General features: G+C 39.5%; 1 protein-coding gene across 2 annotated transcripts; it reads left to right on the forward strand.

The window, feature by feature from the left end:
* Nucleotides 1-313: 313 nt before the first annotated feature.
* CD274 (CD274 molecule) lies at nucleotides 314-19,058 on the forward strand. 2 transcript variants are annotated; one of them, XM_008690906.2, is made up of 7 exons: nucleotides 314-389; nucleotides 5,713-5,778; nucleotides 6,100-6,441; nucleotides 12,952-13,242; nucleotides 15,220-15,327; nucleotides 17,007-17,066; nucleotides 18,427-19,058. In XM_008690906.2, exons 2-7 carry the CDS (start codon nucleotides 5,727-5,729, stop codon nucleotides 18,447-18,449), a joined length of 876 nt encoding a protein of 291 aa, XP_008689128.1. In that variant the 5' UTR covers nucleotides 314-389; nucleotides 5,713-5,726; the 3' UTR covers nucleotides 18,450-19,058. The 2 variants fall into 2 exon arrangements, with proteins under 2 accessions (XP_008689128.1, XP_008689127.1); XM_008690905.2 differs by having other exon boundaries at nucleotides 323-618.
* The last annotated feature ends 382 nt before the right edge of the window (nucleotides 19,059-19,440 follow it).

Genomic DNA, 19,440 nt, shown 5'->3' on the forward strand with positions numbered 1-19,440 from the left:
CTCTCAAATAAATAAACATATGAGATACTGTTTGCTTTAATCGTTGAAGCTTTCCTTTTTAAAAGCTGATTTACAAGAAACCAAAATGGTAAGTTTCACCTTCGGTTTCATTTATTTCTTATTTTTTCCAAGACTGCAGAATCCGCTAATTCCCCCCACTTTAAAGCTGGGCGGGAGGAGGGAAGTAACTAAACCCAAGCGCTGGTTGAGCGCGGGCGGGAGGTGGGCGGGAGGTGGGCGGGGGCGGGAGGTGGGCGGGGGCGGGAAGGTGGGCGGGACCCTTAGCCCCGCCCCTCGCCGGGTCATTAGCGTGCTCCCCTGGCCGCTGCCCCGGCAGCCCCGACACAGAGTGCTGAGCCTCCGCGCCGCCGCCGGTCCCCCGCCAGCAGGTAGGGAGCGTCCTTCCCTGAAGAGGTGCCTCTGGCCGTCTAGGATGGCACTTTGAAAAGCAGCTGGTCTGAAGACCTTTTCTATGGTATGGAGAGAAGAGAAGGGCCGGGGAAAGCGCGATGGTTTGACGCGGCAGGAGAGCTGGTCCCTATATAGGCTAATAGGAACAGCTAAGACGTTTGGTCTTTCGCGGAAGAAGGGAATTCAGTTTTGCTTAATATCAGTTTTGTAAGTATGTTTCTGCCCGTTCATTAATATGTTCCTGAGGTGGGTAGCTGGGTCTAGAGGGAAATTCCTAGGCTGGAGGTCTGTCACCTGGATCCTTGTCCACCCTCAGCTGCTCCCTAGCAGTATGCTCTGAGTAAGTCATCTCACCTGCAGCATATCCTAAGGCTCCCTCCTGCTGTAAGTAAGAGCCTGGACACCCCAACCCGAGCTCTTTGCTCTATCTGCTCTGAGGACCTACAGGAGTCCTGAAGGTGGAAGACCATAATCTTTGTCTTATAATACAGGGAGCACTTCGGGTATCATTGTTTCACCTTGTTTGCACCTAAAAAAAATACCTTGTGTGATTTTTCTATAGATTATTTTTTTAAAGATTTTATTTATTTGAGAGAAAGGGAGAGCACAGAGGAAGAGTGTGAGGGAGAAGCAGACTCCCCACTGAGCAGAGAGCCTGATGTGGCACTTGATCTCAGGACCCTGAGATCATGACCTAAACTGAAGGCAGACACTTAACCAGGCACCCCTCTATGGATTAAATGGTCTTCTAAAATGTGATACGTATATTTTTAATGGCTGCATTCCATGGTACAAAATTAATACCCCATGATTATTTACAGTGGTTAAGTGTCTTAGCCATTCAGTGAACATCATTGCTTGTAAATCTCTGGGACATTACTAATTGTATCCTTCAGATAAACTCTTTCAACTACTTAGGCAAAGAGTCTGAATATTTTAAAGGCCTTTTGATGCAAATTGAAAATCACCTTCAAGAAAGAGCCAGTTTACATTGACAGTTACCTGCAGTTTTTAAGAACTATGATAGTCTAAAGAAAAAAAGAATCAGCCTTTTTCAGTGGAATAGAGTAGGTAGAGGTTACAGGACAGTAGTTAGAGTGTAGTCTTAAAGGAAGCCACAGAGATAGTGTGGGCATTTGAAGCGATCTGGGAAACATACAAGAATGTTTCAAGGTGACTGAGGGGAAGGAGTTTGGGTACAGGGTTTAGTTGGGTATAATAGATCAACTCTCTTGATGTATTAATGGGGTGGGTTTTCATCTTGGAGATACATTGTCAAACTCTAGGAGGCTTTTTTTTTTTTTTTTGAAAATCAAATTATAGTTTATATATATCAGAGAAAAGTCAAAGGAAACCCTAAACCAACAGCTATCAAGACACTCCTTGCTCCTACTTTTGAGAAAAGAAGCTTGAATTCTTTTCCTGTCTTTTCCTCCTACCCTTACTACCCCTGGGAGATAGAGAAGTTCCATAGTGTTATACTGAGTTCCCCAGGGACAAACCTGCTTCCTCATCCTGAATGAACCATCATTTCTTCCCTAGTTCACATTTCTTTGCTCTTTGAGTGCTCTTGTCTGGGAATCCAGATCTACCATCATAGTTTCTTACTTGAAGATGTCAGTGTTCTCTTAGACCAACTGCCCTGATGTGGAGTTTAGAGATCTAAGACCATGGTTATTCACGTGGTCTCTGTCCTTTGTTTTTGTCCCCACACTAATGACAGCTGTACTGCAAGGGAAGGAAACCTTGGCAAAAGGTGGCATCATGAGGAATTATGTAAATATCAGCTCTAACCCATCAGCTTCCAATAAACTTTTATGACCCCTAAAATTTTCAACCAAATTCATTTAAAGGATAGGAACTACACCAGAGTATGTCATTAACATTGGCAAAACTAGTTTTAACCCATGAGTGGATTTTACTTCCCTTTGTTTTATTCAGTAGTACTTTGCTTGGAGTTAGGGATATCTTAAGTTTTCTTTTGCCCAATAAGTGTATTTCTGTTTATAATATTACAGTGTTTTATAACTATGGTGTAATCAACTCTTGCCCAAGGAAAGGTCAGGGGGGTGGCTTTCTCATTTCAACAATCTTCATGTTCTCACGGGCCCACATGAGAGAAAGGAGAGAGATAGGAATTATGCGCCTAACACTAACAAGAGAGTAATGACTTATTTTACTTTATTGTTTTTTATTTTTACCCATACATGTATTTATGAACATGAAGGGTTCATACAGATTGATAGGAAACTAGTAAGATAAACAGGCCAGAAAATGACGAAATAATTCACAAAAGAACCAAAATAACAAACCCATGAAAAATTCAAATTGTAACTTTTTAATAATCAAATTAGAAAAACTATTTTTAAAACCATACCCAGTAAAGATACAGTGTAACTGGTACCAATTATCCACACGTATCAGGAAGATGTTCTTTCTCCTTGATCAACAATTCCACTTGGGAAAATCTGTCCTCAGGGCCTGGCACACAGTAGGCACTTAACAAGTATTTGCTGAATACACAAATATGTATGATATTTTTAAAAGTGGAAACAATCTTAAACCTAACAATAAGGGAACTAAACATTATGGGAACACCAAAATACTTATGAATATCATTCAGTAAAATGGAAAACATATTGTAATATTAAATTAAAAATGAATGTTAAATGTATGATAAGGTTATAATTGTTTTTACAAAGATTCGTAGGGGGAAGACTAGAAGAAAAGTGTATACTGGAATGCTCACAGTGGTTGCAGGGTTTCTCAACCTTGGCACTATTGACAAGTAAGTCTAGATACATTTCTGCTGTGGCGGCCGTCCTGCACATTGTAGGATGCTTAGCAGTGGCATTCCTGGCCTTTACCACCAGAAGTAGCAATCCTCACCCCCACCCTACTGCATTTCGACAACTAAAAATATTTCTTTCTTTTTTTTTTTTAAAGATTTTTATTTATTTATTTATTTGACAGAGAGAGAGAGAGACAGCCAGAGAGAGAGGGAACACAAGCAGGGGGAGTGGGAGAGGAAGAAGCAGGCTCCCAGCAGAGGAGCCTGATGTGGGGCTCGATCCCAGGACTCTGGAATCATGCCCTGAGCCAAAGGCAGACGCTTAACGACTGAGCCACCCAGGCGCCCCCTAAAAATATTTCTAGGCATTAGCAAATGTTTCCTGGGTTAAAGTAATGGAATAGTGGGTGATTTTTCCATCTTTTCTCATTTTCTATATTGTGTTTATGTTATTTAAATAATGAAGAAAAAGATAAAAATAAACAAATATTATTATTCCACCTCAACACTGATGTGTGAGTTTCTGAGGTTCTTTCCATTCTACTACTCTGTGTCCCGAACGTTCTGCAGCTTAGCAAGGTGAAATGGTTCACCAAATTTGTTTTTTATTTTTTTCTAATAAGAGGAAAACATATCCATTTCTTTGAAAATGTAGACACAGAAAAACACCAAAGAAATCATTAACCATCTCATCTCCCAACATCTTTGCAAAATCAATACAATTCTGTCCTCAGTGGTATTACACTGTAGGACTGTAACAACATTTATTTAACTAGTTAGGCTATCTGGAATATTCCCAGTTTGTGGCTAGGATTGGCAATGTCATCACTTCACATGTATTGTTTATGTGTATGTTTTTGTTTTTGTAAGATACATTTCTAAGAGAGGAAGTGAAAGCTCATGTGTCATATACATTTCAAATTTTAATGGAGATTACCAAATTGCCTTCCAAAAAATGTTATATAACTTCACATCCTTACCGTCAGTGAGTGAGAAAACCCATTTGTTCATATCCTTACAAACATTAAATATTAGGACTCTTTTGGTTAAGCTAATAAGTGAAAAATAGTACCTAATGTTTTAAACTTATATTTTTTAAAAATTGTTGAGATTGAGCATCCTTTCCAATGTGTAGGTGTTGTTTGTATTTCTTACTCTCTGAACTGTATGCTAGAAACTTTTGCTCATTTTCTGTTAGGTTGTGTGTGGTTTTCTAATTGATTTTTAGGAGCTATTTATATATTAGGAGCATAAATCTTCTTAGATATGTGTAGCATAGATTAATTGATCATTGGTGAGTTTTTGTATGCATAAAAGAGGTCAAAGAGAAGAGGAAAACTGACTTCTTGAAGTGTGTAAATATATGTAGAACACAAGAGGGAAAATGTATTAATAAAGAAACAAATTTGGCCCGCCTGGGTGGCTCAGTCGTTAAGCATCTGCCTTTGGCTCAGGTCATGATCAGGTCCCAGGGTCCTGGGATCGAGCCCCACATCAGGCTCCCTGCTCAGCGGGGAGCCTACTTCTCCCCCTCCCTCAGCCTGCCACTTCCCCTGCTTGTGCTCTCTCTCTCTCCCTGTCAAATAAATAAATAAAATATTTTAAAAAAGAAACAAATTTGCTGAAATGCAGTATAAATCTTCTTTCTTTATTACCCTACTTGTATATAAGGTCCAAAATGAGAGTGATTTTTCTTTCTTGTTCATGGCTGTATTCCTAGTACCTAAAACAGTGTCTGGGACAGGAAAGGTGCTCAATCAATATTTGCTGAATTAAAGAATTAGTAGAATTTCAAGCAGAATGACAAAATGAAGAATAGAATCTAGGCAGATACCCCTAACAGTGGCTGTAAGTCATTCACATCTTAGTATGAATTGGTCAAATTCAACTGTTTCTCCTTCTCATTCCTGCTACTAATGGAATCAGTTTATTGAGAGAATAGGATTTATAGCTTGGAATAAGCCAAGGACCGAAGAGGAGATTTCTGAAGGATGGCACCTGTGAGAAAAGTAGCATAGTTGGGATAGTGATATGGAAGGCTTGAGTAGTTAAGGATAGGATGAAAGTATTCAGGAGCGAGGGTGGAAGAAAAAGCATTAAAAGGTGGGAGATGTGGAAGTCAGGTTGTCTTTGCTTTGAAATTTTGCACAGGGCAGGTTTGGATTTCTAGATATGTTCTGCAGAAAAAAAACATGAAATAGTTGAGAGGATTTTAGTGCAATATTTTCTTCTTGGCCTCTTTCGAGTGTTCATTATAAGTTTTTTTCAGGCCTTATAATTACATTTAAAGATTGTCATCATAGTAACTTTTTTCCATTTGGCTTTATAGGACTGTGGGATATTAAGTAAAGGTATTAAACTTCTCAATTCCATGCTGCATTTCCCCATTACAAATCAGTCATTTTTCTGATTATCAGAAGACTATTTCATTTAGAACTGCCAAGACCCATAATGTCTGGGTGTTCAGTTATTGAGTAAAGTATTTTTCTTTTTGTGTTTTCCATAATTAGGTCACTCCAGAAAGATGAAGATATTTAGTGTCTTTGCATTCATGGCCTACTGCCATTTGCTGAAAGGTAAGACACCAGATCCTTTCATTAGGTTCTATATTTTAAATATTTTAACCATAAGTTAAAAACTACAATAATTATTTAAAGTGGATGTGATTTTTTTTTTTTTTTTGTAGAGAGAACATTCTGTTTTTCCATCTGTATCTCATAAACCCATTTCATTGGACAAAGCTATAGGGAACATGGTCAAACTGAAAGAAAGAAAATTAACCCATTATCTATTTATCCATTACCTATTATCCATTTCCCAGGGATAATAACTGAAACTATCTGTAAATTTTTTGAGGAGTTTCCCATCTTCTGAAAATTGGTTGTCTCTCTCTTCAGCATTTACGATCACGGTTTCCAAAGACCTGTATGTGGTGGAGTCTGGCGGCAATGTGACTATGGAGTGCAAGTTCCCGATAGAGAAACAGTTAAACCTGCTTGCACTAATCGTCTACTGGGAAATGGAGGATAAGAAAATTATTCAGTTTGTGAACGGGAAAGAAGACCTGCAAGTTCAGCACAGCAGCTACAGCCAGAGGGCCCAGCTGCTAAAGGACCAGCTGTTCTTGGGGAAGGCCGCACTTCAGATCACAGACGTGAAGTTGCAGGATGCAGGGGTTTACTGCTGCTTGATCGGCTATGGCGGTGCTGACTACAAGCGGATTACTTTGAAAGTTCATGGTAAGAATGCATACAGGTGAAGAGGACCAATCTTTATGAAAACCATACCCCAGCGCTGAGCACTTTTCCTTCTTGGAAGTCTACCTTGCTCTCCATAGTGACAATCTACTCATTCATTCATTCACACACACCTCCAATGAGCATTTCTCAAACAGTTCCTATTTGGCAGTCCCTGGAGATCCAGAGCTGGACATGGTGGGGCCATGTTCCACAGTATGTTCGGTTCTCCTAAAAATAAATTTCTAGTCTTTACTTTTTTACTATTATGAAAGTGATACATGTACTTACAAATCATTCAGACACCACGGAAGGGAGTAACATGAATTGCAAAAGTGTTCTTCTCCCGTCACTGCCATCTTCCATGGCATGTCAAGATAGTAGCCACTATTTGTGTGTCCCTCCAGGAATTTTTTTATTCAAGTATAATTTTTTAAAAATTTTATTAAGTCTGCCATCATTTTCCTTCCTTTATGCATCTCTATGTCAACTCCAAATTAATATAGTAAAAACAAACCCCACTGTGAGGTGCACATTCAAAAAGCCTTGAAGTCAATATATAAAGGCAAAAAATATTATCAAACGTAAAGGAAACTATTCTTTAGAGACAGTATTACCTATGCTCACTGGGCATATATTCATCTTGAAAATCTACACTGCTGTTATCTTGGAGTGTTGTAGAGGAACTGTGAGTATCAAATTCCCGGGTACTGACCCACAAATATGTCATCAGGTCACCTGCGTTCGAAGTTATGTGTTGCCACTAGATAAAAAAGGAAAACACCTTAGCTGACCCCCTCTACTTTCACTGTTAAGATTCATAGAATTGAGAGATGAAAGGATCCCAAGTAAGAGCAACTAATCCAGACTCCCAAGAACAGAAATCCCCTTAAGGGATCTTCTGCTCACATACTTTCCACACTGACACCCGGTCACTTGGACCTCCCTTCCATAGCCTTTTGAAATTATTTTCTGATACCAAGCTGATATCTGCCCTCTCTAGTCATAGTTTTGAGATTATATGCCTGCTTCTTTTGTTTACATGATGACCTTTTCGTATGTGACCAGAGTGCAGTCATCACTCCTTGTTCTTTCCATTCCTGGCCTAACTAGCTTCAATCTGAAGATCAATATTACAAGTAGAAGAAGTTTACATTTATCATAAAGGGATAAATGATAATTGTAAACTCAGTCCAAATTATATAGCCATTGGGAAAAATGCATCTATTTTTATGGCACATTACTGGGTTTCTGATTCTGGATCAATTAATGTTACTGTTGTGAAGAAGATGTCACTTGTCTTGGGAAGTAGATTTAATTTTCATTATATTTTGCCATATACTTCTCCAGAACAGTGGTATTTATGAAAGGAAGCTGGTGGGATCCCAAGTTGGGATTTTCAACCTTTCTTCAGTCCATCAGCAAATATCACCCACTGACTGTGTTTCATGGCATTAAAGAAATTATCAACACTTAGCCCCGTGAACAGCCAGTAGTGCTGGATCTGGGCTGGGCAGGAAGAATGTAAGCCTGGCAGTCAGGTGAAAGGAAGTATAGAGTGTAAGTCTCTGCTTCCAGGAGAGAGGGTCTGTCATCAGCCTTTAGGGAGTATGCAGAGAGTAGGACAGCTATCCTATAACAAGGAAGGATGTCTTTTCAGGTCCTCTGGGCTCTGTAATGTCCTTTGTTGATCTATGATGTCCTTTGTTATGGCTCAACGCAGTAGGAAACCTTTTGGCACTCAAGGTTTTTTCCGAGAAGGGATTCCTGATAGAGCAAAGCAGATGACCAGCCAGATTTGAGGATCTGATTTGTCTTGACCATTCCATTTTATATTATAAATTACTAATTTATATTATAAATTACTGGCATCCTAGTCCCAGTCCATCTTGTGGCCATTTGCACACAGTGGTCTTGGGTGTTGAGTTGAGCTACACTGAGAGCAAGCCAACCACCAAGCTTCACTTGCACTGAGGTAGCGTCACCAATAGAAATGGTCCTCTTGCATGAGCTTCACAACTCAAGGAAGTACAATTCCTGAGTCACCTCTATATGCAAATGACTTCACAGTAACACTTCTCTTCCCATCACTGCAAACATGTGGTAACACAGCTTCCCCAGAGGGAGTTTACTCACCATGGGATTTTATAGGTGAAGCATTTCAAAACTGAAATGTGTTAAGACTTTAGTTTTGGATTAACTCAATTATTATTATCACTCTGGGTATTATTGCACCTTTCATATTTATCAGTTTAAATACCATACTCTCAGGCATCTGACTTCCAATTGGGAATGCTGTTTTTCCTTAATCATCGAACCTAATTGCAAGGAAAATCAAATACCATTTATACTTTAAAGACCTTAAATGGGATTAGGCAACTGAAAGAACAAAGTATTACATAGTTATCCTGATAATGCTAATTCGTTCATATGAACCAGATTCACTGCTCTCATTCCCCACCAACCCCGTCTCTCCCCAATTCACCAGCCAGCCTTTAGATTTTTTTCTATAGCATTCCTCCCCATCTACTGTATCGTGTAACCTGTTCAGCCTCATCTAACACATATAAACGCACCCGCTTTGTTTATTATCACTCTCCTCTTTCTTGAATATACTCCACAAAGGTAGAGATTCTGTTCTGTTTTATTCACTGCTCTATCCCTAGGACTTGGTATACAGGAATTTGACAAGAGCACACAAAAAATATTTGTTAAATGAATGAATGAATGAAATATTTCCTCAAATAGGATAGGGCTAAAAATTTTGAAACATGAACAGGTTTGAATATGTAAAAACTTATTTCCAAGTCTGTTCATGAGGAACTATCAGTACTTTCTGAAGAATATTACATGAGTACACTTAAGTGGTAGTTGTAAGAAGAAGAGAAGGAGCTGCTCCAGTAGTTATCATAGTAGTAATTAACACTTAGGTAGTACTTACTATGTGCCAGACCCTGTCCTAAGCATTTTGCCTCTACTAACTCATTTAATCCTCAAATGACTCTACGGGGTAGGGGCTGCATTATGTCTAAGATGTATGTTTTCACCTTTTGCTATCTCTGTGTCTAAGTGTGTCTTTCAATAGATGGCATCTTAGATTCAATGATGTGTGTGGTGTTATTCTCATTTTATGAAGGAGGAAATTGAGGCCCAAAGAAATTAAGTAATTTACCTGAGCTCACTCAGCCATTAAGTGGTAAAGCCAGGTTCTGAGCTCAGGTAATCTAGTTCTGAAATCTGTGCCCTCAACAATCAGGTTTCACTCCCTGTATTTATACCTCCAGAGTGTGTATGAAGTTGTATATTGACTTCAAAATTACAGTGAGCTTTTCTTGGTCTTGATGTGACCATTGGATTAGCACATGTGCTCTCTATCTAGTAAAACAGGAGTCTGCAAATGTTTTTGATAACCTACTCCATCAGTAAAACAGGTTAGCTAATATGCATGTATTTGTGTGTGTGTGTGTATACTTAGAAAAGATATACTTGTGCTAATGTAAAGGACGTAGCGTAAAGAATCGACATTTTTAAAAGGTAAAAGAAGTTGAACATCACTAACTTCATATGGTTCAACTTAAAGCATTGTACATTTGACAAAGGTATAAAGATAGAAACTTTTAAAGGTAGAAATAAAAATTTAATCATATTTTAATGCCTTGCTAATTATGATGATTCACTGTCATTAGCTAATAGTTCAAGGTGAAATTCATTGTTAACAGAGGTGGATGCTCTTGACAATCTTGAGTTTTTGTTTTTAGTTTCAGGTGTATAATTTAGGGATTCAGCACTTCATACAACAGCCAATGCTCATCACAAGTGCCCTTCTTAATCCCCATCACCTATTTAACCCAGCCCTCCACCCATCCCCCCTCTGGTAACCATCAGCTTGTTCTCTTGGTTTGCCTCTCTCTCTCTCTCTCTTTTTCTGCTATGCTTAATTTGTTTCGTTTCTTAAATTCCACATATGAATGAAACCATATGGTATTTGTCTTTCTTTGACTATTTCACTTAGAATTGTACTCTCTAGCTCATCCATATCATTGCAAATAAAAAAGATTTCATTCTTTTTTATGGCTGAGTAACATTCCAGTGTGTGTCTGTGTGTATGTGTTTCTGTGTGTGTGTGTGTGTGTTTATATACACAAACATACCACATTTTCTTTATCCGTTCATCAGGCTATGGACAAATGGGCTGTCTCCATAATCTGGCTATTGTAGGAAAACAGTATGGACTTTCCTCAAAAAGTTAAAAATAGAACTATCCTATGATCCAGCAATTACACTACTAGGCATTTACCCAAAGGATACAAAAATACTAATTCAAAGGCCTACATGCTGTTTATAGCAGCATTGTCTACAATCTTGGGGGTTTTTAAATCCATACTTTATCAGGTCCAATTAGGTACTTAGTGTTTTAACTTCATAAAGTGGTGGTAAGATGTGTCCCTCCTGCCACTTCCTTGTGGTTTGCACTTGAAGTATTAGTATTCCATCCTCAGTTTCTTTGTGGGAAAATTTTTAATTAGTAGTTCATTTTGTAAGCAGGTTAGTCTAGTTGAAATTAGATAAGAGAATCTGGAAATCTGTAATAAGCCCACTCTTCTCCCTTTGGTGTTATAAAACTTCCCTCTTCCCATAAGACTCTCATGTGGCATAGAAAGTGAGGCCCGGTGTCAATTAGTAAAGTTTGTTAAGCTTAGATTATTTCTTAATTATTATGATAAAAATATATATAAGTAGAAGTTCTAATTTTCTTCCTATGTCCCAACACATGTACCCTACTTTAGAGACTAGAATAGTGGATATGTAATCAATGAGTAGAACCATTCCACTCATTTATTAGGCCCTGAGAAGTATACCACATTTAAAAAATATGCTTAGGCATAAAGCAACATTCTCCTTTATGATTCTGTTAAGAATTATAAGAGTAAAAAAGCAAATATTTTACCTTTAATACTTTACCATAATCTGTGATTTTAGTCTTGAAAACTAAATTGCCCAGAAATCAAGCTCTGTGCTATGTGAACTAGACCCTGTTGTGGTAATACTATTTCAGGAAGTACAATCAGTGGACTTATTTTTTTTTTTAAGGATTCTTAAACATAACAGATACAAGGTTGAGGACTCAAGTACTCATGAGAACCATTACTTATGTGTTTTGAAATTATAATTATCTTGATTTCAAGTGTTTCTATTGGTGGTTTCATTGATTTAAGGGCACAAAAACATCACATCATTATTTCAGTCTTGTTTGATTCTGGCTGTTTTGTATTAAATCTCTGTGAATATATCTTATCACAAAGCCATTGTTATACCTTTGGTAAAGGAATGGAGAGTCAAGGTTCTGGGTGGACCGCTGGTGGTTACACTGAAGTATTAGGAGTAAAATAAAGATTATACCAACAAAATAATGACACGTTACCATGCTTGTAATGAATAAACATGAATAAAGATCTTAGGTGATGTAAATGCATTAAATAATCTACTAAAATAGTACACATGGTATCTTAATCCTAAAAGGGTCCCAAACCAATGAGCTAAATTTTAATCAATGATCTAAAACTTAAACTTTATTTCTTGAGTATAATGATTTATTCAAATAGCCAGCATAAAAAAGTTCAAAAAATAAGTATCATAATGTGGTATTCTGGGTGAGATGCTGGAATAGAAAAAGGATATTAGGGAAAAACTAGTGAAATGGAAAGAAGTGTGAAGTTTAGCTAATATAATGTACTAACACTGGTTTCTTAGTTATAACAAATGCACCATGGTAATAAGATGTTAACAGTAGGAGGGAGCTGGGTGATAGGTATATGGGAGCTCTGTACTATCTTTGTCACTTTTCTGTAAATCTAAAACTATTTTGAAGTAAAAAATAAATTTAAACTTTAAAAAGTATTATCCAGGAACACATGTCAGTTTTTATAATGATATCATACTCTTTTCATACCTAATTTCTGATCATTGACCCACAGTTGGAAAAGCAAATGGCACATGAAAATCAGATTTTCTGTTTATTAAATAAAGTCTAAGAAAACCATGCTGGGCAGCTGGAGAGGTTCATGTTACAAAGACAGCATTACAACAACAAAAAGAAAATAACCGGGAATAAATTTAAGAAGAAATGGGTTGGCCCTGTGTAAAAACTATAAAGCTATATGAGAAAGATACAAAAACTTGAGGAAACGGACAGACATATTTTATATTTGGATAGAAAGACTGTTGGTTTAAAGATGACAGTTCTCTTTAATCTATGTGTTTACTTGGAGCCCAATAAAAAATAGCAGTATGATTTTGATAGCAAGGTAGTTGTTCCTTTGAACGTAGCCCATCTATGAATGGGCGAGTTGAAGCAGAACTAACGGGTTCCTCACTGCTGAGACATCTGAACATCAAGCTTATTTCACTGAGAACCCACCTGAATTGATACTTTCCCTAATGTAGACAACACCAAGCCACATATCTAGTTTTGTCCTAAGTGAAAGCCCTGACTTCTTTTTGCTCATGACCTAGCCCCATACCGCAAAATCAACCAAAGAATTTCTGTGGATCCTGTCACCTCTGAACACGAACTAATGTGTCAGGCTGAGGGTTACCCTGAGGCTGAAGTCATCTGGACAAGCAGTGACCATCGAGTCCTGAGTGGCAAAACCACCACCACTAATTCCAACAGGGAGGAGAAGCTTTTCAATGTGACCAGCATGCTGAGAATCAACACAACAGCTAATGAGATTTTCTACTGCACTTTTCGAACATCAGGTCCCGAGGGAAACAGAAACAATACCGCTAAGTTGGTCATCCCAGGTAATATTCTGAATGTTTCAATTCAAATGTGCCTACTGCTGTCCTCTGGCCTCTAGCATGACGCCTGTTCATTTTAGGCATCCATCATTCATTAAATAAGTGAATGCATGTATAACACTAATATTTTACAAAATGGTTTCTCATCTCCATTCATCCAAGTCATATTGCTGTTTAATAAACATTCAGCAAATATTTATTGAATATGCCCTATGTGCCAGGCATCAGGGGCTCATAGAAGAGTAAGATACTGTTCACGCTTTCCAGGAAACAGATAAGAAATAGAGAAGGCAATCCCATCCCATGTAGGAAATGCTCTTGTGGCTGAGGGATCTGGGGGAATACCCCAGAGGAAGTCTCAGCTCAGGCAGTGTTTCAGGAATCCAGATCCCAGCACATCAGAGTTGCTCTTTTCTTTCCAGGGTTTCTGTGGTAGCAAGCAAATGGAACATACTTTTCTATCTTATTCTAAATCAGAAAGATCCGTCCTCCCCATCTGTGCACCCCACCCCCAACATGGTGTATGACATTTCAACACAAAGCAGTCTGTCTGTTTAGTGTGTAAGACACAAGATTGTGGTCCCTGCCTAAGCTACTCAGCTTCTGTGTGCTTCAGTTTCCCTAGTCATAACAGTTACAGACTTTTGGGCAAGGTTACCGTAGGGGCAAATGAGCCATTCTATGAAAATGATATGAGGCTCTTGCCTGCATAGACTCAGTTATTTTTTTTTTTCTTACTACCCTGCAGGAGTGGGTACAGTGGGATACAGAGTCTGATGAGAGGCTGAGACCTTTAGAGAAAGTGAGGCAGGAGAGCATGAGGTTAACATAAACCCAGAGGTGTTCTGAGAAGCACTTCTCAATGCCCCTTCTTCTAGTAGATGTTGCCAGTATAGCTTCAGCTACTTCAGAAAAAACAACTAAGAACTCGGGTGGAAAAGTCAACCAATAGGAGAAGGCAATACAAGATGGTCCCATGAATGGAAAGAGTAACAAAAAAAAAAAAAAGTTGAGAAACTTGAAGAGATGCTCTTACTGGGTTCTGAGTCACTTCGGTAGGGTCTGCATTCGTGGGTTCCTGCCATTTAAAAGTTGCTTTATGACAACTTATCTGTGGGAAGACTTAGGGTAATTCACCTAACTACTTGGAGTCTGTTTCCTCATCTAGCACCTCGGATTTTTTTTAATATCTTGCATGCCTAACTGAACTTATTTTGAGATCGAAATGAAATAGGTATAAACAGGTTTTGTGAATTGTAAGCTGCTAGAGAAAGGCTGACCACTGCTGTGGCTTTAAAGCTTGAATGAGGTCGTCAGGGATCATGACCAACGGAGGGAGGTGGGAGTTAGCAGTCTCTGAGCATCGCGTGCCAAGGGACTCCCTTTTCTTCCTTCATGGAACCACAGACAGATGGGTGAGAGGCACCCATGATTAGATGTCCTGAGATGTTCAAACTGAGAAAGAAAGCATAGCGAGCGATGGGCCTCAATTGTGGCCACATATACGAGGAGGTGGAAGCTCTTGGGCAGTGCCAGTTGGCCTTCCTGTTCCATCTTTACCATGTACCACAGGCCGCTAGCTTCTAGATTAAAGAATGCAAGGGAGGTCACCGAGCCTCCCAGTTAGTACCGAGCGGCAGCTACCTGTGGTAAGCACTTGACAGACATTAGCCTCACGATAAGTTTATTATCCTTTCCATTCTGTAGGCAGGTGAAAGGATTTGCCTGAGATCCCAAAGCTAGTTTGTGGCAGCAGAATGCAACTCCAGGACCATCTGTCCGAAGCCTGGGGTTCTTCCTCTTTTCTGCACTGCTCCTGGTTTCCTATCAGCAGTATCTAACCATTCCAGCCACTCACTGGCCAGGAACTGTTTGTAACCCAGAGCTAACCGAAATTCACCTTCAAGGATGATTGTTCTCTTGACCCCTTCCCATCAAAATTTCATCTTTAGTTTCTTTTTGTTTTCTTTTGTTTTTCAGAACCACTTCCAGTTCCATCAAATGAAAGGACGCACTTCATGATTCTGGCAGCTGTCCTGGTGTTTCTTGGTGTAACGCTGGCAGTCACTTTCTGTCTAACGAGAAATGGTATCTCCTTAATTGCAGTGGTCTCCACTGGGCATATGGGGAAATGTACAGGTCTGCTACTGTTGTCACAGCGGCACTTAGAGGCAGAGCCAGGATGCTCCATCTTCTGTAGTGTACAGCTCGGTCCCATGTAAGAGGGAACTCTCCTACCTAGAATGCTAGCAGTGGCCCAGTCAGGAAACACGGATTTACAAAATGCTGCCTTCCTGTTAGCATTCTCTTCTAGGGCCAACTTTCAATTTTGCAAAGTGGGTTTCAGCTATGCTACCATGTGACACTGTGTGTTGCCTCTTACTCCAGTCCTGTTCATTTCACCGTCCTGCAGCATTGCTTACATTGGAAGGTGGCAGTAAACACTTGGTAGTAGAATTTCCAAGGGGGTGACAGTTGAATCATAGCTGCAGGGAAACCTGATTTGCCTTTGCAATGTGGCACAAAGACATTCCACTGTTCAATAGCAATGACAGTGAAGCCGAGCAGGATTGCTGGGTGAAGATCATGTGTATGGGGGTGAGAGGTGGGAGGATGGGTATGTACAGAGGTGAAGAAGACCAAGCATTATACAGTTTCTTTTCATCATGCAAATAACCACAGACTTAGAGTAGAGGAGAAAAAGCTAAAATGCCTGTCGGTTTTGGTTGAATTTGAGTCTTGCATTAGTTGCACTGTTATATTCAGCTGGTTTCTGAGCACCCTAAAGAATAAAAATAGTTTTTTTCCGTAGAGTAGTGATGCTTTTACCGTAGAGTATTTTACAAGATTTCTGGCTGAGGGTGCTATATAATTTTCAAAATAATTTGCATGTGTTTATTTCTCTGTTTGCCCATGGGAACAATTAAAACACAGGAAAATGAGTCTATTCAAATCATTTCCTCCCATTTTAAGATGATTCAAAGTAGACATTTCCCCCAATACTTTGAGAAGTATTCCAGGGGATCCAATGATGATCTGTGTGTAGAGTTATCTGAGGTCAAATAGGGAAGTGGAAGATGGAAGGGAATTCCAATGGTGGTTGAAAAATTCCCCACAGCCGCTTAAGAGGATGGGTAGATCTGGGAAAGTGGTGTAATTGAGTGGAGGGAGGTCAGCTACTTCTAAAGAACAGGTGTTTAACAGAACTGAGACAGTTAGCCAGAATAGAAGGCTCGAGGTCCAATGGTATGATGATCCTGAGATGGAGTTGATCTGTCCAAGGAAGTGACTCTTGCCAACTTGTGTTTTGAATATTTCCCCATGAAAAATAATTAGTCATCATTAGGAATGGCTAGAAAACTAATGCATAATAAAGTTCCTCAGCATATGGTCTCTCTTTGAGGGAAGGATGGAGAATGAAAGTATATACTCCTAAAGAAAATCTGGGAGTGGGGCACCTGGCTGGCTCAGTCAGAAGACTGTGCAGCTCTTGATCTCGGGGCCATGACTCTGAGCCCTACGTTGGGTGTAGGAATGACTAAAAAAATAAACTTTAAAAATAAAATAAAATCTAGGAGCAAAAGCAGATGCCCTGAACTGTTGGATTGACCTCAGGGGTTGGAACCCATGGAATAAATTCGGAAGTCTACCAGGTTTCCTAGGGGATTAAAAATGCTTCATAGGAACTTGGAATTTAAACTTGAGTCACTATGTGGGATGTAGAGTTGTGTTACATGGGAATAAAAATGACTTTTTCTTTTCTCAAGGGAAAATGATGGATGTGGAAAGATGTGGCATCCGAGATAGGAACTCAAAGAAACAAAATGGTAAGAATATTAGCAGGGGTTAGGAAGTTGAAAGAAGAAGAAACAAAAAGTTAAAGTAATAACGGAGAAAGCCATCAGCCATAATCTCTCCTCACTTTAAAGAATGCTGGCTCCTGGAACTGCTGGCTCCTCTTTGCCTCACAACTCTAACACAAGAGCTCTTCCCATAGTCCGGGGAGATTTAGGGATGGCCCTGGAGTGTAGAGTGGTGAGCAGCTTTGGGGATAGGGAAGGAAGCAGCTTCTCTCTGCTAGATTTATAGCTCTGCATCCTAACACCTCCCTGCAAGAGGGGACCAAGTTGACTTCAGTGGGTGATTAACATAGATAGATGATGATAGATAGATAGATAGATAGATAGATAGATAGATAGATAGATAGATAAAACTTGAGTAGCAGGTACTATGTTAAAAGCAGGGACCAGTACCTCCTTTAATCTCCCCCCACAAAATCAAAGAGATAAATACTAGGATATTTCTCATTTTATAGTAGAGAAAACAGTCAAGAAAATATATCAAATTGCCCAAGAACACAGACCTGACAGAAATCAGGCTTTGGAGCCCACTAGCCTGACCATAGAACTTTACTCTTGACCTAACCACTTAAATTCATTTCACTACAAATCTTTACATTTATGAAAGTTCAGAAAGACCTCACCCAGCTGATTGAACTAAGAAGAAAGTTATATTAAGCTTTCTAATTCTTTTTAATGCAGTCAGAAACTAAACTTCACAACAAACCCTAATTTAAAGTAATCTAAGTAGTTTGGACGGGCTCAGGCAGGTTTCATTTTTTTTTATAATAATTTTTTATTATGTTATGTTAGTCACCATACAGTACATCCTTAGTTTTTGATGTAAAGTTCCACGATTCATTACTTGCATATAACACCCAGTGCACCATGCAATATGTGCCCTCCTTAATACCCGTCACCGGCCTATCCCAGTCCCCCACCCCCCTCCCCTCTGAAGCCCTCAGTTTGTTTCCCAGAGTCCACAGTCTCTCATGGTTCATTTCCCCTTCTGTTTACCCCCCCTTCATTCTTCCCTTCCTTCTCCTACCAATCAGGCAGGTTTCATTATGTGGTCAAGTCCACTCAACTGTTTTATAAAACTAAATCATGAATGTTGTTAGGCGTATCGTAGAGTGACCAGCCTTCTCTCTTGATTTGCCCAGAATTAAGGGGTTTTTCAGGACACGGGACTCTGGGTTTTAAAACCAGAACAAACCTGGGAAAACCAGATGGTTGGTCACCCTTTATTATATAAAGATAATTGGACATAAATATAATCTGCCTCTCATTGCAAATCTATTCTGTCATCTAGCAAATATGAGTTACGTTTGTCATTATCATTCTCCAGATAAACAATTTGAAGAGACATAATCCAGCATTGAAACTCCTGATCTTAAAGCAGGGATTCTCAGCCTGTGGTTTGAGTTCAGCAGAGCTACGCGTGACCAGAGCAGTGCAGTGGCCCAGGCCAGCTGCAGATGATGAAGGACTTCCCAGGCCCAAGCACTCAACAGTGGAAGCTGCGAGGGAAGAGGAGGAGAACAAAGGAAGAAGGAGCAGAGGGGGTAGCCTGCAAGGAGACCTTGGTACTTCAAAACGACTGGGAGACTCATGGGCGCCTACAGGAGAGAGGAGGGACGCTTCTGAAAGATGAGCCCCCACGCAAATCATCCATCGCTCATCCTAGGAAAACAAGTTGAGATTCCCTGATTTAATGGTCAGTTCCTGCAGAAGTGCCCTTTGCCTTCACTCAACGTCTCTGTTTGTCGTCTGTGTGACCGAGAGTCCCAGTGTTGCAACAGTATTTAAGTATGTTATTTCTATTTATTTTGAGTCTTTGGAGTCTTGTCACGTGAGTGTGGTTGTGAATGATTTCTTTTGAAGATATATTGTAGTTGAAGTTAAAATTTTGTCACAAAACTAGACTTACTGCTTAGTGAGTTATGCTTGTTCAATAAAATGTATAGTATTTATAAGGTACTTGGTATCCTCCACAGCCACCAGGACATAGGAAGCATAGAGAACAGACCCGTGGTTTCTATAGGATATTACCTTGTTTAACCCACCAGTACTTGGTTGCCTCAAATAATCTTACTCTCAGACCTTAAGGTAAGATATGTTACTGTAGTATCTGTTCTATATTAAGTGTCAGCGTTAACAACTGTATGGTATCCTCACACAGAATCTCACTTAATGCCTATGGTAGCTGTGCTGCGGTCAGCACTATTATAGCCATTTCCCAGCTGAGGGAGCGGAGACCTAACGTAACCAGCCCAAGCCAGTAAATAGCAGACCTCAGGTTTCCACGGCTGTCACCCACTGTCCTTTTAGAATACAGTCTAGAGCTGTGTTTTGCTGTAAG

Source organism: Ursus maritimus, unplaced genomic scaffold (genome assembly GCF_017311325.1).
Source record: "Ursus maritimus isolate PB19 unplaced genomic scaffold, ASM1731132v1 scaffold_34, whole genome shotgun sequence".
In the NCBI taxonomy this organism is placed as follows: domain Eukaryota; kingdom Metazoa; phylum Chordata; class Mammalia; order Carnivora; family Ursidae; genus Ursus; species Ursus maritimus.

What these genes read in the sequence shown, in the direction of transcription:
- CD274 (XM_008690906.2), top strand. Translation starts at nt 5,727, where the DNA reads ATGAAGATATTTAGTGTCTTTGCATTCATGGCCTACTGCCATTTGCTG. An exon ending in CGCTAAGTTGGTCATCCCAG is followed by an intron (nt 13,243 to 15,219) that starts GTAATATTCTGA and finishes TTTGTTTTTCAG; the next exon opens with AACCACTTCCAGTTCCATCA. An exon ending in TTTCTGTCTAACGAGAAATG is followed by an intron (nt 15,328 to 17,006) that starts GTATCTCCTTAA and finishes TCTTTTCTCAAG; the next exon opens with GGAAAATGATGGATGTGGAA.